The sequence below is a fragment of the Dromiciops gliroides genome, chromosome 1 (assembly GCF_019393635.1).
Source record: "Dromiciops gliroides isolate mDroGli1 chromosome 1, mDroGli1.pri, whole genome shotgun sequence".
NCBI classification, from domain to species: Eukaryota; Metazoa; Chordata; class Mammalia; order Microbiotheria; family Microbiotheriidae; genus Dromiciops; species Dromiciops gliroides.
The window spans coordinates 11,023,174-11,050,078 of record NC_057861.1 but is presented as its reverse complement, the minus strand read 5'-3'; the positions used below and the strand labels follow the sequence as shown (position 1 = coordinate 11,050,078).

General features: G+C 49.0%; 2 protein-coding genes across 4 annotated transcripts in view; one reads left to right on the top strand and one right to left on the bottom strand.

The window, feature by feature from the left end:
- CHEK2 (checkpoint kinase 2) overlaps positions 1-8,825 on the bottom strand; it is a 47,844-nt gene extending 39,019 nt beyond the window's left edge. Inside the window, exons 1-4 of one of the 2 annotated variants that reach the window (XM_043978365.1) lie at positions 8,681-8,825; positions 6,160-6,507; positions 2,481-2,605; positions 2,219-2,366 (exon numbers count right to left, since the gene is read on the bottom strand). In XM_043978365.1, the coding sequence (XP_043834300.1) occupies positions 2,219-2,366; positions 2,481-2,605; positions 6,160-6,430 (544 nt within the window). In that variant the 5' untranslated portion in view covers positions 6,431-6,507; positions 8,681-8,825. Of the gene's footprint in view, positions 1-2,218; positions 2,367-2,480; positions 2,606-6,159; positions 6,508-8,366; positions 8,646-8,680 lie in introns of those variants that run through there. The other variant, XM_043978364.1, reaches the window with a different exon arrangement.
- A 235-nt stretch (positions 8,826-9,060) lies between these two features.
- Positions 9,061-20,853, top strand: HSCB (HscB mitochondrial iron-sulfur cluster cochaperone). Of its 2 annotated transcripts, XR_006354177.1 has the most exons (7): positions 9,061-9,349; positions 9,905-10,001; positions 10,482-10,571; positions 12,946-13,090; positions 15,551-15,739; positions 18,252-18,299; positions 20,703-20,853. XR_006354177.1 is itself a non-coding variant. In XM_043978366.1 (6 exons), the coding sequence occupies exons 1-6, from the start codon at positions 9,129-9,131 to the stop codon at positions 20,792-20,794; spliced, it is 693 nt and encodes a 230-aa protein (XP_043834301.1). In that variant the 5' UTR covers positions 9,061-9,128; the 3' UTR covers positions 20,795-20,853. The 2 variants fall into 2 exon arrangements, 1 of the variants encoding a protein (XP_043834301.1); XM_043978366.1 differs by lacking the exon at positions 15,551-15,739.
- Positions 20,854-26,905: the final 6,052 nt, after the last annotated feature.

Genomic DNA, 26,905 nt, shown 5'->3' with positions numbered 1-26,905 from the left:
GAAAGCACTGATCTGCGCCTCATGAGAAGTCCTACCAAGTCAGGGGCCAGCTTTCCCAATTTCAATGTGTAAGACGGTGTAGTAGTATCTTCACTACTTCCTTAAACTGTCACATGGGTATAAAAACATCCATTTTCCTGACTCATGCTTAGGCAGTAATTGGCATCTATCAAACACTCAAGGAACAATTAGCATTACATGAATGGTGTGCAAAAATAAAGAAGGCATCCAATCTTCCAAACTTGTGTGAGAAAATCATGATCCTGTTATTGCTAATGAATAGCTATACAAAAATGCTGAATAAAAAAATCAGCCAAGAGATGACAGCACTATATTAAAAGAGAATATACATCAGGACCAACTTGGATTTGTCAGGAATACAGAGGCGAAGTCAACATTAGGAAAACTATAAACAATTGACCATATCCATTAAAAAATTTTTTTTAAACATGATTAGATAAAAAAATGTAGAAAAAAGCTATTTATAAAATATAACATCCATTTATGTTAAAAACATTAAGAGTTACAGTTATAAGACATGACAAGCAGGATGACTTTAAAAAGGCCTTGAAAGACATGTATGAAATGGTGTTTTGTGAAGTGAGCAGAACCAAGAGAACATTGTACACAGAGACAGAAATATTGTTTGATGAAGAACTGTGAATGACTTGACTATTCACAACAATACAATGATCCGAGACATCCCAAAGGACTATTGGTGAAACATATGATCCACCTCCAAAGAAAGAACTGATATTGTTGGAACAGACTGAAGCAGGCTATTTTTCACCTTCTTTCATTTTTTTTCTTTTAATCAAGTTTCCTCGTACAAAATGACAAATCTGGTAAGGCTTTTCATAATCATACATATATAACCCATATCTGATTGTTTGCCACCTCAGGGAGGGAGAAGGGGAGGGAGGAAAAGAGGGATAAAAATTGGAACTCAAAACTATAAATAAAAATGTTTATTATTGAAAAAGAAAAAGAAAGAAATAACTGTAGCTTGTGGCAAATTTTTTCCCCTACTTAAGAGTGAACGAGGGGCAGCTAGGTGGTGCAGTAGATAGAGCGCCGGCCCTGGAGTCAGGAGTACCTGAGTTTAAATCTGGCCTCAGACATTTAACACTTACCAGCTGTGTGACCCTGGGCAAGTCACTTAACCCCAATTGCCTCACCAAAAATTTTTTTAAATAAATAAATAAATAAAAAGAGTGAACAACAGCTTTGCAATAGCCTCTAAGTTGTTCCTTGCCTTGGGTTCTAGCTAATAATGACAGACTACTTTGAATAAAAGAATGAGCTCAAAAAAAAAAAAAAGAGTTACAGTTAAGATGGCCATCAGCTGGAGAAGCGGACCACCCAATTCCCAGGTATCTACTTTGGCAAAACCCAAAGTCTGCACTAGATCAAAGAACAACCAAGAAACCCAATGAGAAACTCTAGGAAATGACTTCTCCACATCAGCAAAAAAAAAAAAAAAAAAGCCCACCCTCCACCCCATCCGTTGCCAATACTAGTAAAAAATACAGCCGTCCAACACAATCAATGACTGAACACACACAGAGCCAGCAATGCTGAGTGCCCAGAGGCAGCAAGAGTGGAGGCTCCCAAAAGAAAGGCCCACAGCAGTCAGAAAACCAGAGCGAGCAACAACCCCCAGCTGTGTTGTCACAGCCCTCAGACCAGAGGGGTACAGGTACTTTGAGGTCCCTCACCCTCTGTCCTGAGATCTGTCCCTTTTGTTTTCTTTCACGGTAATAGTTTTTTTCAATGCATTAATAAAATAAAATGTGTTTAGCCATTCTCCAGTTGATGGGCACTTTCTCTGTTTCTGGGTCTTTGCTATAAAAAAGTGCTGCTATAAATATTTTTATATGGTTCTTTCCCACTTTCTTTGGCCTCTTTGGAACATATGCCTAGTGGTGGTATCTGCTCTATGTGTCGCTTGTACCTGGATGTCTGCATGTCGTCTGCCCCGCTGGGCAGGGAGCAGCCTGAAAGCCTTTCTTTATACCCCCAGTGCTTAGCACAGTGCCTGGCCCACAGTAGGGACTACAGCAAAGAATCATTGACCTTAATGGAAAGCCGTATTCGGACCATTAGGGCATAAGATAAGCACTGCAGGCCGGCCACTCGGCCAGGAGGTTCTCTTCTGCCTCTCAGTAAAATGGAGTCGACAGTGTCAAAGAAACGTAAACAGGCGATACGGGGTTACCTTTGTTTGTGGGCACGGACAGGGCGATCTCACAGTTGTTGCTCAGCGGCAGTCGCTTCTCCTTCCCGATGAGCTCTCGGTTTACATAGGTCCCATTCCCGCTGTGATCCTCAATGTAGGCAATGTAGGAGTTCTTGGGCCCTTTCTCCTAAAATGGAAAAGAGAGTAAGGAAGGGTGGGGGGAGCACCCCCACTGACGAATCCAAGAATTATGGAGAGAGACGGCGGGCTCTGAGCCAAAAGCCCAGGTCCCGGAACCTACCCTGAAAATCCGAAAGTGTTTCTTGCTGTACGTGCGGTATTTGTCTGTTTTCTTAAGCCCTGGATTGTCAAAGCTGTACTCACACCTTCTGTCTCTGCCGAACCAGTAGTCATTTTCCACACAATCTGGAACCCAGAGAAAAAGAGAAAAATGATCTCTTCATTCCCACATCTTTGAAAGAGATTGAAGAGCAGGAGATGGGTTAAGAGGCATCTTTTACAACCATTCCCTGAAAGTATGTTTCCATTTACTCTGAAAAAGCAAACTCAACTAAGGCCCAGATTTCATGACAGCTTGGGGCTCTTCGCCTGGGGTCTGTGATTTAAAAAAAACAAACAAACATTGTGATGACTGGATTTTGGAATAATTGATTTCCTTTGTAACCCTGAGGTTTGTTTTGGTTTGGCTTTTTTTTTGGTGAGGCAATGGGGTTAAGTGACTTGCCCAGGGTCACACAGCTAATAAGTATCAAGGGTCTGAGGCCAGATTTGAACTCAGGTCTTCCTGAATCCAGGGCCGGCACTCTATCCACTGTGCCACCTAGCTGCCCCCTGAGTATTTTATTTTAGGCATTTTAAAAGAACATTCCCAGAAGCGGCCCGCCCACAGGCCCAACAAGTTCATACAGCTACCACACTTGCAAGTGTGTTTTTAAGAAAATCAAACATCATTAAAAGTGTTTTAAAGAGTCACTGTTACTCCAAACACATCTCTACGGTGGTGCATACAGGATCTGTATTTACCTTGCTAGCTAAGAGATGCACTTGAGGACAGCTGTGATCTTGCCCTCATCCACAGAGAATCAGATCCCTGACCCACCCCTCCCCCTCTTCTGATGCAGGTATAATTCCTGGCAAGGAACTTCACCGTTCACATTCCAACAGTTTGGCAGCTGTGCAAGTCTGCCAAAAGACAAATGCCAAGGACCCAAAGACCTCTTCTTGAGAGTAAACAGGAAATAAAAACCAGTCGCTCCACCAGTCACTTGGGCAGAAGTTTTTATTTGTCACACCGGAAGAGTGGATGGGAGGCAGAGGGATAGGATACAGTGGGCAATGAAAAAAACAATGCGAGTGGCATCAGTTTTCACAAATGGGGGAACAGGAGGGTAAACAGTGAGCTTGGGGGAGGGGACAGGTGAGCTCGAATGGAATCCAGCAGAAAGAACAGCCCCATGCTGAGGTTCGGACACAGCTGGGTTTTCCTCACCTGCACTCAGCACAGGAAGCTGAGTTTGGACAAACTGGGGAGCTCTGAGTGCAGCTCATGGAGACATTGCTCCACACTCTTAAGTCCCAACCTACCCTCAATTCCACTGCCCCCCTCAACACATGGTCCCCACCTTAGCTGAAAAACTGCCATGGGCTCCCCAGTGTTTGTGGGATCAGAGGCTCCTTGGTAGGGTACCTTCCCAGCCTACCTTATTCCACTATTCCTCTTCCCACGGTCAGAGTGAAGGCCCCCTGGGGGGCCTGGCTGCTGGTGCTCCCACAACACTGTCTCCCATTCCCTTGTCTTTGTCCCGCTCTCCTCCTCCTCCTCCTGAGGCCTTCCCTGCACCCCCACAATCTAATCCACTCCCCATGTAGATCAGGCTGACAGGTCCCTGACCCTACTGACTGCTCATGTGCACACAGCATCACTCCATCGGGGGCCGAAATCTCCCATCTCAGAGCTCCCAGCTTCCCTCGAGATACGGCCCCTCTGCCACCTCCTGCTGGGAGCCTTTCCCACCATCCCCCCAAGGTGACCTTCCAGCTACTCGGTGGCTGGTCAAGTCCATTCATTCCCAGGTTATTTCCCCCAATAGAGGGTGAGCTCCCAGAGAGCACCTCCAGGTTTTTTGCCTCTGGGTATCTCAGGCACTTAGCACAGTGCCTGGCCCCCAGGAAGCACTTAAGAAGTACACCCTGGGGGCAGCTAGGTGGCCCTGGAGTCAGACACTTGTGACCTTGGGCAAGTCATTGACCTGAGGAAGAAAAAGTACTCCCAGACCAGCAGTAAACTCCCTGAGGGCAGGGATTGGGTCATTCTTTTCTCAGGAGCCAGACACAGACAGCTGCTTCATAGAGGCTTGTGGATTCATGATCTGATCTGAGGCAAGATAAGCAGGGCAAGGAGTGTGGGACCTGAGAAGGAAGAAAGGCTTGGCATTGGATGACCCAGTGGGACCTTCCCATCCACCATCTCTGATCTTAGAGCTTGCCACATTTAAGAGCCAAGTCATTTGCAGAAGATAACACAGGCCCTGGGAAGCTGTCCCCTCACATTCTTCAGAGCCAAAAATTAAGAGGAGGCAAGAAGGGCTAAGGACACACCCCACAGAGGGTAACGAACCTGTAGCCCTGGGACTGAGGACTAAAGGGCACTCTAACGACCACCCAGCCTAAGTCCCTCCTGCATTTTACAAATGAGGAAACTGAGGCTCAAAGGCTTGGCTAAAGGGACCTCCCCCAAAGTCATTCAGGGAAAACAAGGATTTGAAGCCAAGTTATACGGCTCTCACTGCAATACCAGGGTGCAGGAGATAACAGGGGGGACACTGTTAATATTTATCACTTGTCCAAAACACCCATTTTTAATGCTAGAAAACTCCATTCTCCAGGGCAGGTATTGCCCTCACAATAACACAGTAAGAAAGAGCTGGGTTCAGGTCTCGATGCTACCCCTTATGAGCAAGCTACACATCAACATTCAAGGGCTTTTAACCTACTGGCCCCTCCTGGGCAGGCCCCCCAGTGGCAAAATCCTTCCTCTTCAACATACTGACATAAGCCAAGGTACAAGGCTGCCCACAAAGGGCCCAGTGGACAGCAGGTTTTCAAATCTAGCCCAGGGTGCACCAATACCTCGTGCTCTCCCTGAGGCCAGCCCAGCCCCAGCCTCCTCCAGTCTCTGGCTTCTTGTCTCATCCCTTGGGCATTTGGGAGCCTAAAAAGAAGCCTTGGCTCAGTACCACTGCTCCCATTAGCTCCAGTCCTGCTTCTGTCCTTATCGGTTCATCATCTATCTAAGCAATGGGTACATTCCCATCATCACCACCACCATTTATGTGGCGCCTACTGTATACCAGGCACTGTGCCAAGCCCTTTATAACTTATCTCTTTGGATCCTCACAACAACCCTGGGAGGGAGGTGCTGCTATTATACCCACTTACAGAAGAGGAAACTGAGGCAGACGGAAGCTACGAAGTGACTGCCCAGACTCACACATCTCCTAAGTGTCTGAGGCCTGGTCTTCTCAATTGGTCCCCTTGGGCCTGGATGCTTCCACCCCCCCCCCAGCAGCAGCTAAAAGCAGGCTTCCCTGACTTCAGTCCCTGCTCTAATCTATCTGGCCTGGCCTTGTTGTACAAGGTTCTTAACACATCATTCTCCTGGTCAGAAGCCTTCTATGGCTCCCTATTACCCTTAGTCACATCCTGGACATGCTACCACAACCTTTCCAGAGCCTGTCTTTTGAACAAGGGTCACAAGTGGCAAGCCGATGGTCCTCCCAGCCTGGGGTCACTGACAACATACATTCTGTCCAACAGGGTCACAATTTCATCCCCAAATGCTCCAAAAGCAGCAGGAACCTAGCACAGAGTTTGGGAGCAGATATTTTTTAAAAAGATTCTCTATTAAGTAAATGTTATACTCTGGCCCACAGCCAGATTTTCTAGTCTTACCATCTTACCAAGGTTAGAGAATCCATCCTCGAGAGCCCACAGCCGACCCCAGGGCTGAGGGTCAAGTTCTTCTGGCTCCTGGTCCTCGGGAATGGAAGGAAGGTCCTGAGTCGGAACAGTGTCTAAGGAACTGATGGTTCCTGAGCTGGAGTGGGAGGACTGACTGTGGGAAGCCCCAGAGGAGGAGCTAGAGGCATGCTGGGACTGGGAGGCACTTTGTGACTGCGGCTGCGACTGCTGCGACTGCTGCTGCGAGTCACCCCCCGTTTCCCGGGACATCTTTGCTTCAAGAAAGTGACAAGTGGCAAATATGAGTCTGGGCGCACAAGACTCGGACAATTACTGACCCAAAGTTTCTGCAGTGAAGGAGAGACACTAGCATCAAAGTCTAGCATCCAAATGCAGACAAGAAAAGAAACTATTCTAGCAAAACAAGAATCGTAAAATTACTGGAAGATAGGATTAGTAATGTAATTAAAGTTAGTACCAGTATCATAAGAACAATAATAAAGTAATAGTAAATTATAATAAGAATAAGAAATAATAACAGTTAGCATTTCTATAATGCTTTAAGATTTACAAAGCACTTGGGGCAGCTAGGTGGCGCAGTGGATAAAGCATCGGCCCTGGATTCAGGACCTGAGTTCAAATCCCACCTCAGACACTTGGCACTTACTAGCTGTGTGACCCTGGGCAAGTCACTTAACCCTCATTGCCCTGCAAAAAAATAAAAAAAAATAGATTTACAAATAACTTTTCAGATATTAACTCATTCTATCCTCAAAGCAATTATGGACAGTGGGTACTATTATTATTATTCTCATTTCACAGATGAGGAAACTGAGGCAGACAGAGGTGACATGACTTGCCCAGGATAACACAGATGTTCCTGACTCCAGGCCCAGCTCTCTATTCACTGATCCACCAAACCTCTCCAGCCTAGCCAAAGTGACTGATTTATCTTTCCCCATCTTCAAGATTCCACTGCCTATTTCCTGGCTTTAACCTTCCTGCCAGGTGCTTTATAAAATCCCTAACTCCCTTCCCAGAGGAAGGGAGCCTGATCCCTACACCCTACACCCTACACCCACACCCACACCCACACCCACCCCCACACACACACACACACCTTACTTCTACTTTGTAAATATTTTGTATTTCCCTATATGTGGATGGGCTGTTCAAGTTAGAAGCTCCCTGAGGGCAGATTGTTCTGCTCATCGCCCCAACATCGAGCAGTGTCCAACATTTAATAAGTTCTTAATAAAAGTTGACAATACTTCTCAAACCAAACTACCTTCTGACTACATGGGCATCTATCTAGGTATTTAATGAAGTAAATACAAGTGCTTCTTTCACGCTCTCAAAGTCCTTCAACATAAAAAGATATAGCTGGAAGGAACCTTTAGAGATCACTTAGTAAAAAGGCTTTTTAAATCTTAAAGCTCCATGAAAATGCAAGTTATTATTAATAGACCTTGCCCCTATTTGCTTGTCACAAACCCTACACCCAAATTAGTCTTCCACGGCAGCTTCTCAAACAATTCAGTTCCACTGTTTACATTCATCTAGACCAGCTTTGAAAAAGGTCATTTTCCAAACAGCCAAGAACAGACAGATGGCTGACCCTTCTTCCTCACTACCAGATGACAGAATTCCTTTCAAAACAGAGAAGTCTCCAGTTCCCAAGTGCACATTCACACTTCTCTCTTTCCCTGTCTCTCTCTCCCTGTCAATCTCTCTCCCTCCTCTATCTTTCCAATCTCTCTCCCTCTCCCATCTCCATAAGTGTTTCTCTCTCTCCCATTTCCTTCCTCAGTTTTTTTTCCCTCCCTGCCCTTGACCAACTCTCCTCTCTCCCCCTTCTCTCCTTTGTCTCCCTCCTTCATTTTCTTTCTTTTTCTCCCTTTCTCTCTCCCCCCTCCCCCTTCTCCCCCTCCCTCCTCTCTCCTCTCCTCCTCCCTCCTTCTCTCTCTCTCTCTCTCTCTCTCTCTCTCTCTCTCTCTCTCTCTCTCTCTCTCTCTCTCCCTCCCTCCCTCCCTCCCTCTCTCTCTCTCCCTCCCCACCGCCTCCCCCCCATTAAGTCCCTTGACATCCCCAGGCAAGGAGGTAATGGACTCCTTTGCACGTCCCCTCCCGGGGGGTACCCCCCAACACCCAGTCCACCGCCTCGCTCCAGAAACGCTGGGGCGCCGAAGCACGGAGGGTCAATTACCGCCCATCAGCTTGGCCCTCCGGGAAGTGGGAGCACAGCCTGAGGACGTGGCCTGCGGACCCGCAACTGGGAAGAAGAGGACGGAGCCAGTGCCCAGGGTGAGCCCGGGTCACTGATAGCCCATTTCACAGATGGTCAGACTGAGGCCTCGGGGTGAGGGAGGGGGTGGCGGGGGCACCGCGGCCAGCCAATGGCCACCCGGCTTCTCCCCGCTGAACTAGACAGAGGCAGGCCCAGGGACAGAAAGGCTAGCTGCCGGTCCCACAGGAGGACCGAGGCTACGGGGCGCCGGCCCCGGGGCGCCCCAGGCTCACCGTGGGGAAGGAAGGCCGGACCCAGGGCACTAGCCGCAAGATCCTGACTCAGCCCGATCCCTGCTTGGCCAAACCTGCACAATGCTCCCGAGCCCGAGGCATAGGCTCGCGCGAAAGGCTCAGGTACAAAACCCACCAATCAGCGATCCGAAAGAGACACAGACCGTCTATCTGACCAATTAGAAGCTCACCGGATACGGAACGGTTAGGCTGCAAAGCCTACTGGGCCTTGTAGTCTAAGAAGGCTTCCTTGCCCGGGTCCTCAGAACTCTGAGCTCTCCCGCCCCGCCTATCTCTCGCCCTGCCCACCCCCGCCCGGCTTGTGCCGAAACTCCGCCCCCGAGCTCCAACGACCAATCAATTAGCTCTATTTGGGCCAGAGCGCTGCCCGCCCCCACAGCCCAGAGCCGGTCAAGGGGTGACCCGGGCAGGTGTCGTCCTCGGCCAGATGTGGCGGGGCGCAGCCCGGGCCCTTCGCCGGGAGTGGTGGGCCCCGGGGAGGCCCTGCAGCAAGGGTGGCGGCGCAGCGTCAGCGCCTCGGAGCGCCCCCAGCTGCTGGAACTGCGGAGGCCAGGGGGCGCCCGCGGGCGGAGATCGACTCTTCTGTCCCGCCTGCCGGGCTCTGCAACCGCCCAGCCCCGAGCCCGACTTCTTCCGCCTCATGGACTGGTGAGAGCTTCCCGGCTGCGGAGGGGGCCGGGTGGCTGGGGGAGGGGCGGGCCCTGGCCTAGGACCGAGGGCGGGGCCTGAAGGCGCTGGGGCCTCGCGGGGGCGGGGCCTGCAGCAAGGGACGGGCCATGGAGCCACTGGGGCCTCTCCGGGAACGGGGTTGGAGGCGGGGCCTGAAGCAGAGGGCGGGACCTGTACCTGCTTCCTGGGGCTCGCTGGGGGCGGGGCCTTGTAATAACCCCACTGTGCGCAGATCCCTGAGGGCCAGGACAAGACCCTTCCCAAAGGGAAACCAGTGCTGGAGAGACCGGAATGAACCCCAAGGGAGGTCGGGGCGGGGCGGGGGCAGGCCCAAGACCGGGCCTGGAGCCTGAGGCCTCTGCCCTTCTGATCTCTTAAGTTCCCTACTACGCCAGCATTTATTAAGTGCCAACTGTATGCAAGGCCCGGTCTGGGCGGGGTGATAGCACAGAGACAGGAAGGGGCAGGCTTGGTCTCCCAGGGACTGCCCTCTCTGCACCCCATGCAGTCCTGCCCTCTCCCCTTCCTCTCCAGCGCCCCGTCCTTCACAGTGGACGTCCGGAATCTGCAGCGCCGGTACCAGGAACTCCAGCGCCTGGTGCACCCCGATAACTTCAGCCAGAAGTCACAGGTAGCGGGGTGGGGCACTCACCTTGGGGGGCTCATAGGGATGGAGAGCACGAGGCTCTTGCTGGCCCTGACAGAGAACTCCCGGTGCAGAGACACCCTCCTCCATCACATAGCGACACTGTTTATGTCTCCGCTGATACAGGTTGACATGTCCTGAAACTTAGAATCTCATACATTGACTTACCCAGGGTCACACAGCCAGTGTGTCAGAGGCAGGACCTGAACTCAGGTCTTCCTGACTCCAGGGCTGATGCTTGCTATAATAATAAGCAGACCCAGGATTGAGGAAGCACAGACCCCAGAAGTTATTCCTAGCACATCTTTTGTTTTGCAGCAAACAGACTCCTTCTGGCCAGGGATGGCACCAGGAACAAAGCAGGCCTTTAATGAATGTTTATTGAATTGACTCATTATCATTTTCGAAGGGGTTAGGGCTTTTTGGGGGCCAAGAACAACAGCTTCCTTCCTCTCCTGTTGACAGACTGAAAGGGACTTCTCAGAACAGCATTCCACACTGGTGAATGAGGCCTACAAGACCCTGCGTACCCCGATGAGCCGAGGGCTCTATCTGGTAAGCTGCTTTCTCGCCCAGCCCCAGGCTGACTGTGACAGGGCCCTTTTGGGAAAGATTTTGCAGAGAGTTCTGGATGCCTCATTTCACTGAATGCTCACAATGTCCCCATGAGCAAAGTCCAACAAGGGTTTTAATTCCCTTTATAGAGAGCCAAGTTGACCGAGCCAGGTTCCAGACGCCAGGATCCACCCCAGGTCTTCCTGACGCCAAGTCTAGCCCTTGCTGACCTGTGCCACCCTGGCCCCCATCCATGGGGCGCATGATTGGGTTTCCTGTGGCTTCCTAGACTGTTTCATGGATCTCCCCGACTTTTCCAGACAGCAGAGCTGTCTTAGTTCTTCCATTCACACGTCAAAATCAGAGGACGCTTGTTTGGTCTCCCCAGGATAGACCAGAGACTGACCTGTACACACATTGTCATTGTGGAATCTCAGAGCCAGAAGGTCTCGGGGGCAACCCACACCACAGCTCCCATGTGACCCAGAATTCCATCTGCAGCCTGTGTGTGAAGGCCCCCAGCCCAGCCCTGGCAGACGCTTCTTGTGAAGGCTTGCCCCACATTCAGCTCCACCTCCCATCTTTGTGACTTGTACCCTTGCCCCCATTGCTGCCCTTTTCCATTTGAGAGCCCTCCAGATTCTTAAAGACAGAACTCACTCTTACCCAAGTCTTCTCGTGGGCCCATTAACCATCCCCAATGCCTTCAGACTGTCATCTCATGATGTAAACTTGAAACCCTTCACCATCATCGTCTTTGTATACTCTCCAGCTTGTCAACAATCTTCCAAAAAACATCATGCCAGAACTGTCCACTAGGGAGGCGCCACACAGTACACAGAACCTCAGGCCTTTAGTCAGGGAGACCCAAGTTCAAATGCAGCTTCAGACCCTTACTAGCTGTATCAACCTGAGCAAGTCATTCACCTGTGCTGCCTCCATTTCTTCATCTGTCTGATGGGGGAAATAATAGCACTTGCCTCTTGCAAACCTTAAAGCACTGTCTTATGATCATGGTTACAGTGGCCTGGTGTGGACAGAGGATGAGATACTCACCTCTTTCTTCACACAGCCCAAGATCACAGGAGTTTTCTTCACTGCCTCATCTCACTGATGACCCACAGTGCTTGCCTTTTGCTAAAACCCAAGGCTTTTCCTAGGCATTGGTATTTAGCCAGGCCACCACTGCTTTGTCCTTTCTTTTTAATAGCCAAGTGTAATTTTTTATAGCCAAATGTAATTCACTGCATTTTTCTCTTTTAAATTTTAGGCAGTATGGCTTAATGGTTATTGGCCTGTGTTTAGAGTCAGGAAGACCTGGGTTCAAATCCCACCTCAGACACTTTACAAGCTGTGTGGCCCTGGACAAGTCTCTTACCCTCTTTGGGGGCAGGTTCCTCATCTGTAAAATGAGATCCTTTGGGCTCTGACTCTATGATGTATTAAGCTCTTCCTCTCCTTAAATTCAGTCTGATGCTGACAGCCTCCTGACTGTCATGCCCTCAGAGCTCCCCCCGAGATTTGTGCCCCCTGGAGAGCTGATGAGCCTTTAACCAAGTCATTGATAAAAACATTATGGGAGGGGGCAGCTAGGTGGTGCAGTGGATAAACCACCGGCCCTGGATTCAGGAGTACCTGAGTTCAAAGCCGGACTCAGACACTTGATACTTACTAGCTGTGTGACCTTGAGCAAGTCACTTAACCCTCATTGCCCTGCAAAAAAAAAAAAAAAAAAACCCATTATGGGAAGGCAGCTAGGTGGCACAATGGATAAAGCACTGGCATTGGATTCAGGAGGACCTGAGTTCAAATCCAGCCTCAGACACTTGACACTTACTAGCTGTGTGACCCTGGGCAAGTCACTTAACCCTCATTGCCCCATGCAAAAAAAACCGACAAAAAACACAAAACCTTATGGGGGGGGGCGGGGCAGCTAGGTGGCTCAGTGGATAAAGCATTAGCCCTGGATTCAGGAGGACCTGAATTCAAATCCAGCCTCATACTTGACACTTAGTAGCTGTATGACCCTGGGCAAGTCACTTAACCCTCATTGCCCTGCTAAAAAAACACAAACAACAAAAAACAAAAAATGTTATGGGGTCTGGAGCCAAGCACAGATCTGTGGGGTACTCCACTGGAGACTCGGTCACTTAGCTGTGAGACACTGCCGGAAGAGCTCTCTGAAAAGGGCACCCTGCCCCAACTGCCTTTTTAAACACTTTCTGTTGGTTGTGTAGATGCTGAGGAGAGAAGGAGCAAGCTGGGTTCATGGGAATATGGTGGAATTTGCTTGAATCAGCTCCTCAGCCTCTGAACCCTGCTCCCCCGCTCCCAAAGCCAGCCACGTCCTTATTCCACTTCTGCTCCCCAACAGCTGAAGCTCAGGGGCTTGGAGATCTCCGAGGGTACAGACACCAACGTGGACATGCAGTTTCTCGGAGAAATCATGGAAGTCAATGAGAAGCTTGAAGGAGCTGAGAGTCAGGCTGAAACCAGAGAGATTGAAGCCTTGGTCAAAGGTAAGAGAGTCTACCCAGCGTCTGCAGGGTGCGGAGCAGCCTCTGAGGGCATGTTAGGAAGCTGCTGCTTTGGAGTTAGCAAAGCAGTCCAGACATGGTGCCCCAGGAGGGACAGAGGGCCTGGGGGCCTGGCCTGGTCCTCCCTGCTTTACAGATGGGGAAACTGAGGCAGAGAGCGGCAAAGCGACTCGCCTGGGGTTTGAGGCAGGATTTGAACGCAGGTCTCCCTGACTCCAGACCCAACACTCTTTCTACTACACCCTGTTTCTCCTTTTTTAGTAAAACAAAACTATATGTTTTTATTTTCTATTGAGGAAGAAAAGAAAAAAACAAAAAAGTACAGATGCAATTCAGAACACGCCCAGCACAGTGAGTTGTACTTTCTGAAGACACAGAGAGCCTGTGGCTCCCAGGTCTGTAACGCACGATGCATCTGTAGCTCTTGATTGAGACCCCCATGCATATTGAGGGGCCAGGCCAGGAGACTGCGCCCCCATGGGGTGTTGAGTAGAGCAGGATTTGAGCAGATAGATGTGGGTCCTGAGCCTGTGCTGGGCGGTCCCAGGGTACAGGTGGAGGCAGGGAGCCCCGCGCTCAGTACGGTGCATAGGCTGGAAATCACCCACTGGTCCAACAGCTCTCGGGTGAAGGAGGTCAGACTTCCAGCCACACAAACCTATTTGAACACAGACATGAAGGGGAGCAGACTCTGAGCACCGGGAACAGACCGGGGCCGGACCAGTGTAGAGCCTCCCAAGTGAGGAAAGTCTGTCCGCCGGTGCTGGGAGGCACCTTCTTACAATTTGTGGTCTCACATGGTCATCTGGGGCTCAGACAGCTTCCTCTCTCTGGCCAGTTCTGGCGTTACGCTCCCCTGGCCCTAAACATCAGACGCAGTGGTCATTAAGACCCTGTCTCAGTGAAGTTCTGTATGTGATTCCACAGAAGCTTAGGCTCACACGTGGAGGCAGTTTCCTCCTTTGGACACCAGGAGGCACTACGTAGACAACACCGGGCTAGGAGACAGGCCAGGGGCTCTAATCTGGCTTCAGACACTCACTAGCTTTGTCATTACACTGCCATCGGCCTCGGTTTCCCTATCTGTAAAATGTGAATCATCATTATGCTTCCTACAGAGGTAGGTCGTTGTATGGATCTCATCACTGTTATTTAAGGTGCAGCTTTCAACCAGCTTCACCCCATAGTTTCCCACAGCACAGAAGCGTAGCAGCCAGTGCTAGAAAGAGGAAGATGGGACAGGGAGAAGCCGGGACAGATGCAGGCCTGACCCCATGGCCAGCCCACTCTAGGCTTTTTTAGTCCCCTTGGCTTTTCCTTTTGGCTCATCAGGCTGATCTCCTTGGCTCTCATTGAGGGGGGTCCTGGCTCTTCTGGGGCTTGCTGCTAACAGCACCATGTCACCCCCAAAGCGGGGACATCACAAATGACTCCCCATCCAAGGACATCCCTCTTCCATCTGCCCTTCGTGAAAGGCATCCCTCATGAGGCAGAATGCTTCTACATTCCCTGTTTCTTCTTCTCTCATCATCACGGGGAATCAGCACATGATTGGGCCCAGTCAAGGGATCCCTTAGCAAGGACAGGATGGGAGGCATCTTACTGAACGAGAGCCTCTTAGAGCCTGTAGCTGCTCTGGGAACTTACAGATAACCCGTAAAACCTGCAGGTTCCCAGGCCCACTGGGGCTCTCGGTCGGCCATGGCAGGATATGAGACCAGGGAAAAAGCAATCCCAGAGGAACCGAGACTGTACAAAATAGGGTCTCGTGGCCAGAAAAGTGAGTGACGGGGCAGCTAGGTGGCACAGTGGATAGAGCACCGGTCCTGGAGTCAGGAGTACCTGAGTTCAAATCTGGCCTCAGACACTTAACACTTACCAGCTGTGTGACCCTGGGCAGGTCACTTAACCCCAACTGCCTCACTTAAAAAAAAAAAAGAGTACACAAAAAGTGAGTAAGGATAGAAGGGAAGAAGGAACCGGAGGGAGGAGCTAAAGGGAATCGGCAGCTGAGGCACAGAAACTCCTAACCCTGCGGAGGGTGTTCAGTGCTGATGTTTATGTGAAGTTCCTAATCATTTTTTTTTTTTTACATTTTTTTTGTTGTTTTTTGGGGGTTATTTTGGGCAATGAGGGTTAAGTGACTTGCTCCCTAACCCTCAGCTAGTAAGTGTTAAGTGTCTGAAGCCGGATTTGAACTCGGGTCCTCCTGACTCCAGGGCCGGTGCTCTATCCACTGCACCACCTAGCTGCCCAGTTCCTAATCATTTTAAAGGAATAATAAACAGGGACAGGAATGTGTCAGGAAGCTACCTCTCACACTTCCTCTCTGTGTGACCACAGGCCAGTCACTTCACCTCTCTGAGGTTCTGACACTCTTTAGCATTAACCATTGTTAGTAGAACTTCTTATTGACATTTTCTGTTTCTTACATCACCACAGTGTCCCAAGTGTCCATCCCCCTCCCCCTCCATGTGACAAATAGTACTTTTGGAGAGGAAAAAGTCAGCACCACTGATCAATCCATTGAGAAAGTCTGAAAACCTGTGCCACGGGACAGCTGTGGACCTCCCACCTCCATGAAGGGGCAGGACAGGGGAAGATTCTCATCTCTCCTCATTCTAGTCCCGCGTGAGTGTTATCATTTTGTTCTTAACAGCTGAGTTTTCGATGCCTTGTCATTCTTTCTATTTACATGGTTGCAGTCAGTGTGTGTACATAAACACACACACACACACACACACACACACACACACACACACACACCGAGTTTCCTCGATGGGCATCGACCTTGTTTCCAATTCTTGGCCATTACAAAAGTGTTGCTATCAATATTTTGGAGGACCAGGCAGCTAGGTGGTTCAGTGGATAGAGCACCGGCCCTGGAGTCAGGAGTACCTGAGTTCAAATCTGGCCTCAGAACATGACACTTACTAGCTGTGTGACCCTGGGCAAGTCACTTAACCCCAATTGCCTCACAAAAAAAAAAAAAACACCAACAATAATATTTTGGAGGACCTTCTTACTGACGGCTCCATTAAGGTTATAATTAAAGTCAGGCTGTAGGCCACCCGTATGAAGGCCGCCAGCCCACCTTGGTGTATCACCATGTAGGGAGGAGAAGGGAAGCGTGTGAGCTAGGTCCAGAGGTCTTCCTGATCTTCTTTTGGGTGTTTGGGTCGTCAACAAGACCAGGCATTTGAAATCTTTCCCCTCTTGGAGGTAATGTTGAAAACGCTGCCCTTCATCCTCTCTGCTCTGGGTCTCTGTGCTTGGGCCTCTCCTCCTGCTGCTCCTTCTGCATCCTCATCTTGAGCACCATCCGTGCCTCCTTTGGGGCTGAGGGGTTACAGTCTGAAGGGGTTGGTTCCACAGTCCCACCGATAGATCCGCATGCCATTTTCCATTGACTCGTCCTTCTCTTTCCATTAATCCTCTTTTATCATCGTCGTCTGGAACATCCATCCACTGGGAAACTCGGCCTCGTTCCCAGGATGATGCCGTGGACACGAGTCATTCAGGGTCTCGCTGGGGAGCTTGGTCTTCCAGGTGCAGCTGTCCTGAGGTGTTTAATGAAGCCCAGCAGCCGTCTAGGGGTGTTTCACTAGAACTCTCTGAACGCTTCCTGGGTCTAAGCCTTTTTCTGGGTGACGTGGGCATGTGACCTTTCTTCCTGGCACATAAGAGTCTTCTTGTGGGTGGGCGGAATCTTCGAGGTCACCTGGCCCTGCCCCCCAGCCCTCTAAACACCCCTGGCAGGGGTGACCCAGGCTTAACCGGAGCACCAGCAGCACTGGGAAGCTTGGCACCTTCTAAGGTGGTGGCTCACTGTGCTTATGTCAGGTCCCAGTTGGCTTCCTCTTACTTCTCCGCCTTGGTTCTAGTTCCTGCTTAGAAGCCAAAAAGAGAGGGTCAAAGCGGCTGGCCTGCGGTCCCTTGCAGCTTAAGCCTCTCTCATCTCGCATCTCCAGCTGCCTTACAGCCGTATCAAACTGGGTATCCAGCAGATATCTGAGACTCAACGGCTAACGCAGAATTCATAATCTCCCCCCAGAACCCTGCCCACCCTGCCGCCCGATCTGCCCATTACTGCAGAGGGCACTGCCGTCTCCCCATCTCTACCTCCATGTCCGATATGGTGCCAAGGCCTGGGGATTTCACCTCTCCTACATCTCCCAAATACCCCCCCTCTAATACCGCCCCACCGTCGTGTAGGCCCTCATCCCCTCACACCTGGACTAGTGCAGTAGCTGCTGTGGTGGAGGGGGGGAGGTGTCTTCCCCTCCCCAGCCCATTCTCCATTCAGACATCAAAGTAATTTTCTCAGAGCTCAGGTCTGACCATGATCCTCCCCTGCTCAGTAACCTCCAGTGGCTCCCGATGGCCTCCAAGATCAATTACAAAATTCTGCTTGGCATTCAAAGCCCTTTGTGACCCAGCCCACTCCTGCCTTTCCAGCCTTTCTATGCCCCAGTCCCCACCACATACCTTTTGCTCCAATGACAGTGGTCTTCTGGCTGCTCCAGGAACAAGACCCTCCATCTCAGCCTCCCCCACCCAATGACTGCACCCCCCCCACCCCACCCCCGGCTTCCTTTAGGTCCCAGCTAAAGTCCTCCTCTCTACAGGAAGCCCTCTTAATCCCAGAGCCTTCTCTCCGTTCACTATTTCCTATTTGTCTTATGTATAGCTTGTTTGAACATCTTTGTCTGTGGCGTCCCCCATTGGACCATCAGCTCCTTGAAGGCAGGGACTGACTTTTGCCTCTTCTTGGACCCCTAGTGCTCGATACAGTGCCTGGCGTACAGTGGGCACTTAATAAATATTTATTGATGCCTATGTCAAGTGAGCCTCAAAGGCAGGTCTTCCCACCTCCAGGACCGGCTCTCTGCCCACTGGGCGACACTGCCTCTCCCGGATGCCATGACTGGTAGAAATGGTTTAAATGGGGTGAGTGGTGAGCTTTCCCGTCACACTGGGAAATGGGTGCTATGACGCTGTTCTTCCCACGTTTCTGCTTCCGCTCAGATGAGCACGATTTCCACAGTCAACGATGGTGATGCTCTGGGATAAAGCATTAGCATTTGTCTTCAGCCCGGGCCTTCTCAGTGGGAAATCCAAAACCACGTTTTTTGTCTTCCAGATAAGCAGAAAGAATTGACCGAAGACGTGAGCCAAGCTTTCGAACAAGGTACCCCCTCATTTCTGCACGTTCTTTGCCATGGGGGCGTGTGGCTAGCCGTGGGATCTAAGCAGTCATTCCGCTTACTATCTAAGTGCTGCGAGGGGGACAGGCCCCTGAGTGTGGAGGGGGCCCTGGACTGGCAAGCAGAGACCCGAGGTCAAGTCCTGACCCCGTGGGCCGTGCACGGGCCACTCCTGGGCCTCGGTGGGCCTCAGCCTCCCGCTCTGTTAAGTGTGGATTAGAGTGTTTGACCTGGGCTCGTGGCCTTGTTCTGAAGACAAAGAATCCAGAAGCAGAGGGACCGGTGGAGCTCCTCTGGTCCCAAGCCCTCACTAGTCAGGTAGGGAGACCAAGGCCTAGAGAGAGGCAGGAGCTTGTCCAGGAACACTGGCTTCAACCCTTGATTGGACCATGGTGCCACTGATGGGGAGTCTCACCCGGCGCTGCCCATTACAACCCTTCTCTGCCTTCTCAACTTGGCTGCCTCTTGTCCACGTCCTCCAATAGATGCCACTGTAGCAAAGCCTTCCCCTGGGCCTTTTAACAGGAGGTTGGGAACAGGGCACCCCTGGCGCCACCCACCTCTTATCTCTCACTGCTGCGAAGTAACTGGCATACCTCCTTTTCTGACCTTCTCCTGGATGATCAGTCCTCATTAGACAGTCATGGCTGGTCATCCATTGTAGCCTGCCTAGACACCGCGTCTCCCCATCACCCTGTGGGTCACCAAAAAATCTCCAAATTGTGATTCTTCTCAGTATTTGTGGCCTGTGGTTCACAGCAATAGACTCTCAACCAGGAAAATATCTGTATGAAAAAGATGGGGGTGGGGGGAGCAGCTAGGTGGCTCAGTGGATAAAGCACTGGCCCTGGATTCAGGAGGACCTGAGTTCAAAGCTGGCCTCAGACACTTGACACTTACTAGCTGTGTGATCCTGGGCAAGTCACTTAACCCTCATTGCCCTGCAAAAAACAAAAAAAGATGGGATTTTGCTTCAGAAAGCAACTGGGCATCATTGCATGCTCCCAAATGGATTCCCCAGTCTAACCCACTTACTTCTTCCAGTTCAATTCTAGGTCAGCTCATTGTCTGTTCAAAATATTGCTACTCTAAGTGGCTCAGTAGACAGAGCACCAGGCCTGGAGTCAGGAGGACCTGAGTTCAAATCTGCCCTCGGACACTTACTAGCTGTGTGACCCTGGACAAGTCACTTCACCCTGGTAGAAAGACAGACAGACAGAGCTACCAATGGACTGGTTCTGTGGCCTCTTCACCTTCTTGGGGTCCTGGAGCCCTTTGGTCCTCAGGGAAGCCCATGGACCCTTCTCAGAATCATGTTTTTAAATGCACAAAATAAGGCCTATAGAATTACACAAGAAAGTGGCTATTGTGAAATACAATTATCAAAGTTTTTTTAAAAAAACAAGCTCGTGGACCCCAGGGTAAGAACTCTTGCTGCACTCAACAGTGTGTTCTCACACTCTTCAGGGTCAGGGTGGCTCTCAAGGTCACAGGGGCCCCAGGTGACCAGCCCGGCATCGTTGGAGAACAAAGCCACCAGGAGGAAGCTCCTCTAGAACTTGGGGGGCCTCTGAGGCCATCAGATCCAACCCCTTACTTTACAGATGAGGAGACTGAGGCCAGATTGGGGCCTCTCCATGGTCACAGCCTACATTTGAACCCAGGTCCCCTGACTCTCCATCCAGCACTCCCTCCACATCACCACACGGCTTCCCTTTGAGCCTTGGTGCCGGACACCTTTGGCCAGTATGTGTCGTCCCTTTTGACACTCCTCTTGATCAGGATGACAGGAGGGTCATCAAGCAAAGAGGCTTTGCTTGTATACCAAGTAGCCTTGTGGGGTCTTGATACACTCATGGGAAAAGCCTACAAACCATAAACAGAGGCAGAGACACAACGAGGGCAGGGCAGCAGGGGCTTTGGCTCAGGCTCTGAATTCAAAGGGGCCAAAACTCAATCCTCCCCTGCCAGCAGGCAGGGAAATGCCCTTTAGATGGGCTACCTGCCCATACCTCTGCCACCTGACTCCTCTCCACTCCCTCCCCCTCACACACACACACTACAAAGAGTCCTGTTTCCATTGGCCCTGGGAATTCTGGGCCGGACACATCTCTTCACCTGGGCCCACTAACACCCTGGGTGTCTCTCCAAACTCCTCTTACCTCTGAAAGGTCCCAGTCCTTTGGCCCTGAAGCTGGGCCTCCCCAAAGGACAAGAAGAGGAGATGGGACAGGGGCTGTAAACAGACCCAGCAGGACAGGAAGGAGCCTGGGGCTGTGGGGCTGGCCCTTGGGCCAATACTTGCTTCACTCCTTCCTTTACCTACCCAGGAACAATTGGTTCAAGTGAAGCCTTGATCTCACCGTCATGCCTCTGCTTAATTTCAGGTGATCTTCAGAAAGCCAAGGAACTTTTAGGAAAAATGAAATACTTTGTAAATTTAGAAGAAAAAGTGAAACTAAAGAAGACACCCTCCTAACTGGGAATGATGACTTTATACTCTCTTCGTTTCCATTAAATTATTGTACAGATGCTTTTCTTTATGTGTTTTGGTAGATTGGAATATGTGCGCTAAACACCTGATGTGGGCATACACTAATACAGAAACATAGAACATTAAAACTGGATGGGGCCTTAGAACAGGGGATGTCAAGGTTGGGAGGGCCTTAGAACAGGGGATGTCATCTGAAAAAGGCTTTAGAGGTCACCTAATCCCAATGAGGCCCGGAGAGATGGCTCCCAGTCACACTGCTGGTTAGTGGCTGAGCTGGGCCTCGAACAGAGGCCTCCTAATAGATCGGTGCTCTGTGTCCCATTCAGTGCTGCCTCATGCAGAGCCTGTGGTATCTGTTCAAAATGGCTGTGCCCATTTTAGTCATACTGTAGACACTTTGGTACCTTCCCTGCCAGACTAAGGGAGTCAGGGATCTGGTTCAACATGGTCTCTGCCCACCAGTCTCCTAGAACTATACTCCACCAGCCCAAACCTGTGAAATAACAGGTCACATGCTTAGTGTTCCTAAGAGTGTGAAGTCAGAGGGACAGAAGCTGCCATCACCCAGAGAACTGGAGTGCTTGGGCACTGGAGTCCTTTGTCTCTCTACACAATCAAGCGTTCCTTTGAGTATAAACTCATAAATTTAGAGCTGGAAGGGGCCTTATGGGCCACCTGGTCCAACCCTGTCATTTTACAGAGGAGGAAACTGAGACTGAGGGATGGGACTGGACCCCAGGCCCCAGAATAGGCTAGCTCCAAATGAGCTTTTTTTCACTGAAGTCATTCTTAATTTTAAAAGTGCAATACATTTGGGGAATACTGCAGGTTAAACTAATTAAAGTCAACAAGCATTTAGTCAGTATGCATTTATTAAGTACCTACTATGTGTCAGGCACTGTGTTAAGCACTGTGTTAAGACATAAAGGTAAAAAATATATAAAAAACCACCCCCTGGACCTCAAGGAGTTTTACAATCTCATAGAAGAGACGACACACCAACAGCTACATACAAATGAGATACATACAGAGTAAATTAGAGATAATCCCAGAGAGAAGGCACAAGCAACAACAAACAGGGAGGCAATAGGCAATATTGATAAGCTCTTCTTGCTAAGGATCAGCTAGCTGGCACAGTGGAGTGAATGCACACTGGGCCTGGATTTAGGAAGACCTGAGTTCAAATCCAGCTTCAAATACTTAGCAGCTGTGTTTCCCTGGGCAAGTCACATAACCCTCTTCACCTCAGTTTCCTCCTCTGTGAAATGAGCCAGAGAAGGAAATGACAAAACCACTCCAGGATCTTTGCCAAGGATCAGAGCACAACTAAGCATAGGTGATAAAAATTCAAAGAGAAAGACAGTTCCTGTCCTCAAGGAGCCTACTTTCCCATGGGGGAAGGCCACACCCAAAAGAAAGCTGAAAGGAGGGACATAGAGGAGGGGAGAGGAGCATGAACGAAGGGTGGAATCTAAAATTGAGGCCTTGGAAGAACTCACCAATGGGAGAAGGACTTGACAGAGAGGTGGCATGTCCCAGGCTGAGAAGGCAGCTGAGTCAGGGTGGCAAAGACTCAGAAAAGCACTTAGGAGGGGCCTGAAGGGGAATGAATGAATAACAAGAAGTGGGAAAGGCTCCTGGCCAAAGATGGGATCTCAGCTGAGACTTGAAGGAAGCCTGGAGGTTGAGATGAGGCAGGAGAGCATGCCAGGAGAGGGGTACCGCCAATGACGAGTCCCAGAGACTGGAGATGGAGTGTCCTGTGGGAAGGTTTTAACCAAGGATTTAAAGCAGTCACTTGAAATGGGAGAGTGCTTTTCTGCCATAACTAGGTCACAGCCCAGATTTCAGAAAGATCTGGAAAGACTTAAGTAGACTGATGCTGAGTGAAGTGAGCAGAACCAGGAGAACATCCTACCTGGTAAAAGCAACATTGTGTGGGGGCATCTAGGTGGCGCTATAGTGGCTAAAACACCAGCCCTGGATTCAGGAGGACCTGAGTTCAAATCCAGCCTCAGACACTTGACACTTACTAGCTGTGTGACCCTGGACAAGTCACTTAACCCTCATTGCCCCACAAAAAAAAGGGGGGGGCAAACATTGTGCGATGATCAACTGATAGACTTAGCTCTTCTTAGCAATACAATGATCCAAGACAATTCCTAAGGACTCATAATGGAAAATGCTCTCCACATCCAGAACTGTGGGGGGCAGCTAGGTGGCGCAGTGGATAGAGCACCAGCCCTGGAGTCAGGAGTACCTGAGTTCAAATCTGGCCTCAAACACTTAACACTTACTAGCTGTGTGACCCTGGGCAAGTCACTTAACCCCAACTGCCTCACTAAAAACAAAACAAAACAAACAAACAAAAAAACCTGTGGAATCTGGATGCAGATTGGCCCATACTGTTTCTACTTTTGTTGTTGCTTTTTTTTTCTTTTTTGAGGTTTTTCCCTTTTCTTCTTACTCTTCTTCACAACATGACTAATGCAGAAATATATTTAATGTGATTGCACATATATAACCTATATCAGATTGCTTGCTGTCTTGGGGAGGGGGGAGGGAAGGGAGGGAGGAAGAAAAACTTGGAAATCAAAATCTTGTAAAAACAAATGTTGAAAACTATCTTTACACATAACTGGAAAATAATAAAATACTTTTGTGATTTAAAAAAAAATTAAAAATAGCTAGACTGCAGCCCAGCATCTACCTGGACTGCATCATAACCGGCACATCTCACAGGTTAGATGCCATTCACTGAGATCTGTTCTGGTTCTAAACCTTCTTTTTCATATCTCAATGCAAACATTTGCCACGTTTCCTCCTCTGTCTCTAGGAGGTAGAAGGTTTTCTGTGTGACTTGTATTCAGGAGGGTCACCGCCCTGCAAGGATACATCAACTAACCCCAGTAATTCAGCATCTGGCAGCTTCCTCTCATTCTGTTCTACTTCCTGTTCTTTGGTGCTTCTGAAACTTAATGTAATTTCTTGAGTGATTTCCAGAAAAGATTTATTCTGAGATCTCTGGACTAATGAAGAAAATAAAACAAGGCATGATTGGAAAAACACCAGGAAGTACTACAGGCCTGGTTCATTCAGCGAGTACCAGGGGAAAGAATCCTTGGGGGCTGCAGGGGACCTGAGATCTGCTATGACTTACTAGCTTCGAAACCCTGGACAAATCACTTGGCTTCTCCATTTCCTTATATGTAAAGTTAGTGAGTTCTTAACCTTTTGTGAACCATCTGGTACACAACCATCTGGAGTCAGGAAGACACAAGTTTAAATTTGGCCTCAGACAATGACTAGCTGTGTGACCCTGGGCAAGTCATTTAACCCTGATTGCCTCCCCTACCTACTCCTCAAAAAAGTGCTTAGTGTCTGGCACATAGTAGGTGCTATGTCTGTCAAGGCTTAATCCCTTGCTCTTTTTCCATCTTAGTAGGACCTACTAGAGCCTGTTTAGGGCTACTTTTATGCTTGTTTTTGTTTTTGTTTATTTTTTTGTGAGGCAATTGGGGTTAAGTGAATTGCCCAGGGTCACACAGCTAGTAAGTGTCAAGTGTCTGAATCCGGATTTGAACTCAGGTCCTCATGAATTCAGGGTTGGTGCTCTATCCACTGCGCCACCTAGCTGCCCCTACTTTTATGCTATAATATTCTTTTGTTGTTGTTCAGTCATTTCAGTCATGTCTGACTCTTTGTGACCCCATTTAGAGCTTTCTTGACAGATACTGGAGTAGTTTTTCATTTCCTTCTCCAGCTCATTTGACATATAGGGAAACTGAGGCAACCAGGGTGAAGTAACTTGCCCAGAGTCACACAGATAATAAATGTCTGAGTCTAGATTTGAACTCAGGAAGAGCTTTCCTGACTCCAGGTCCAGTGCTCCACTCACTGCACCACCTGGCTGACCTAAAATATTCTACTTGGGACTCAAGGCAGAACTTGGGCCAACAGGTGGAAATTACTTGGAGGCAGGCAGATATTAACTTGTTTTTAGAGAAAATGACCTAATGACAAGAGTTGCATCATTATCCCTCAAGATTTCGAGCATTCCTGCTTCCTTCCTGGAAGTCTTCCTCTAGGAGAGACTAGGTGTCCACCAGTCTGGGAGGCCAGAAGCCATCTTTGTATTCTAGGTAGAAGTCAGACTAAATGGGCACTCTTTGATCCCTTCAAAGTGTGGAGCTCCATGAATCAACGACCATCTCCTAGGATCATCGTGAGGGCCAGATGAGACCTTATATAAAATAATGCATCAATAATGAGCATTTGTAAGTGATGATCTTGTGCTAGACCCTAGAGATAGAACAAAATCCCTGAGGTTAAGTCAAGCCTTCCCAGTTCTGCTAATATCTTAGCCCACAACAGATTCTAAAATAAACATGATTCTGATAGAAGAGTGATATTGTATAACAAATATAATAATTATTCTGCAAACACAATGAGTAATAACTGACCATTGGCCCTGAAGTTGGGAGGACCTTCAAATCTCACCTCAGACACTAGCTGTGTAACCCTGGGCAAATCACTTAACCCCAATAGCCTCAAGCACCCAGGGCTATCTCCTGTCATTCTGATGTATATCTTGTCACTGGACCCAGATGGCTCTGGAGGAGAGAGTGAGGTGGGTGGCTTTGCATAGCACCCCCTCACCTAAATCCAATTCAGTGCAAGTTATGACATCACCCCCATGTCATAGTCCTCTTTGAGAATGAAGGACAAACAACAACAACAACGTCTGGTAAGGGAAAAAACAAAATAAAGAAAAGAAAATGGGGGATAAGACTACTTGGCGATGGGGGTGGGGGTGGTAACAGATCAAGGAAGAGCCATGTTGAAGGAGATGCAAGCTGAGTTTTGAAGAAAACTAGAATTCTGTTCTGGTCGTGGTTTCTTCTTCTAGCATAATGAATTCCTGAGAGCTTAAGAGGATCCTTTTTATTAAAACATACCCAACAACCCGCAGGTAAAATCTCTAGGGTCTCAGGAGCTCCACCAAAAAATACAGCTAGATACCAGATCAAACCACCAGGAGGCAGAATAAACTGAAACTGCCCCGGGTCACTGTGGGTGTTAAGTCCCACAGAGGACTAGGGATGTTAGGGTTGTGTTAAAGCCAGAAAGCAGATTGTTAAATTTCCAGGATGAGCATATACACCTCAGAAATCAGCAAACTCTACTAATCAAGGCTTGGTTTATTGTCTTATTGATTGCCTAGAGTTAAGAAAGGGATGGAGAAAATGTTAATGCAGTTTAAATTTAGAAGGGGGTGAGGAGATCCCATTGTTAAACATTTACCAGCAAAGCTGTGGGGTTAAGTCAAGACTCCCCAGTTTTGCTAATGTCTCAGCCCACAACAAATTCTAAAATAAACTTGATTTTTATTGAAGAGTAATATTGTATAACAAATACAATAATTATTCTGCAAACAAAAATGAGCAATAATTGACCATGGAAAATCCAACTACATACAAGTGGAGTCACAGACTGAGGGACATTTTAGAGCCAATTTTGAAAAGAGATTGTTGAGTCTACTCACCACATTTTTTTAAACTAAAGGGTTGGGGGGTTTTAATGTCTTTTGGTATTTTTACATGAGTCATTTCCAAATGTTATGAGACATATCAAGGAGTTTGGAACTATTAAAGTTTAAAGTGGCCAGCTAAACTAAAGGACATGGGTCTGGGGTAACTCTCCTTGAGAAGCTAAACTAAAGGACAGACACACCTTGAGAAGTAAGGGAGATAAGTCCATTAGGCATGGCTGCTGCCTCGTTGGCACCAGGGGACAGAGATAACTCCAGAACCCCTCACTCTAGCTTCCCCACCCCCAAAGGGAATTTTCCATAGTCAGGTGATCACCCTATCTACCATCTATAAAAGTTTTTGCCTTTCTCCTGTGTCATTTGAAATATATTAGGAGTGCCTATCCCTGTCCTAAGATATTGGGGAACTTAGCTGGGGTTTCTAATATATTGCTATTGGGGTAGCTAGGTGGCGACCACCAGTCCTAGATTCAATATTTAATAATCAGCTCCATGAGCTGGCTCTAGAACACCCTTGAGACTCATAGATTTGAGTTGGCCATCAT

What these genes read in the sequence shown, in the direction of transcription:
- HSCB (XM_043978366.1), top strand. Translation starts at nt 9,129, where the DNA reads ATGTGGCGGGGCGCAGCCCGGGCCCTTCGCCGGGAGTGGTGGGCCCCG. An exon ending in TTCTTCCGCCTCATGGACTG is followed by an intron (nt 9,350 to 9,904) that starts GTGAGAGCTTCC and finishes CTTCCTCTCCAG; the next exon opens with CGCCCCGTCCTTCACAGTGG. An exon ending in ACTTCAGCCAGAAGTCACAG is followed by an intron (nt 10,002 to 10,481) that starts GTAGCGGGGTGG and finishes TCCTGTTGACAG; the next exon opens with ACTGAAAGGGACTTCTCAGA.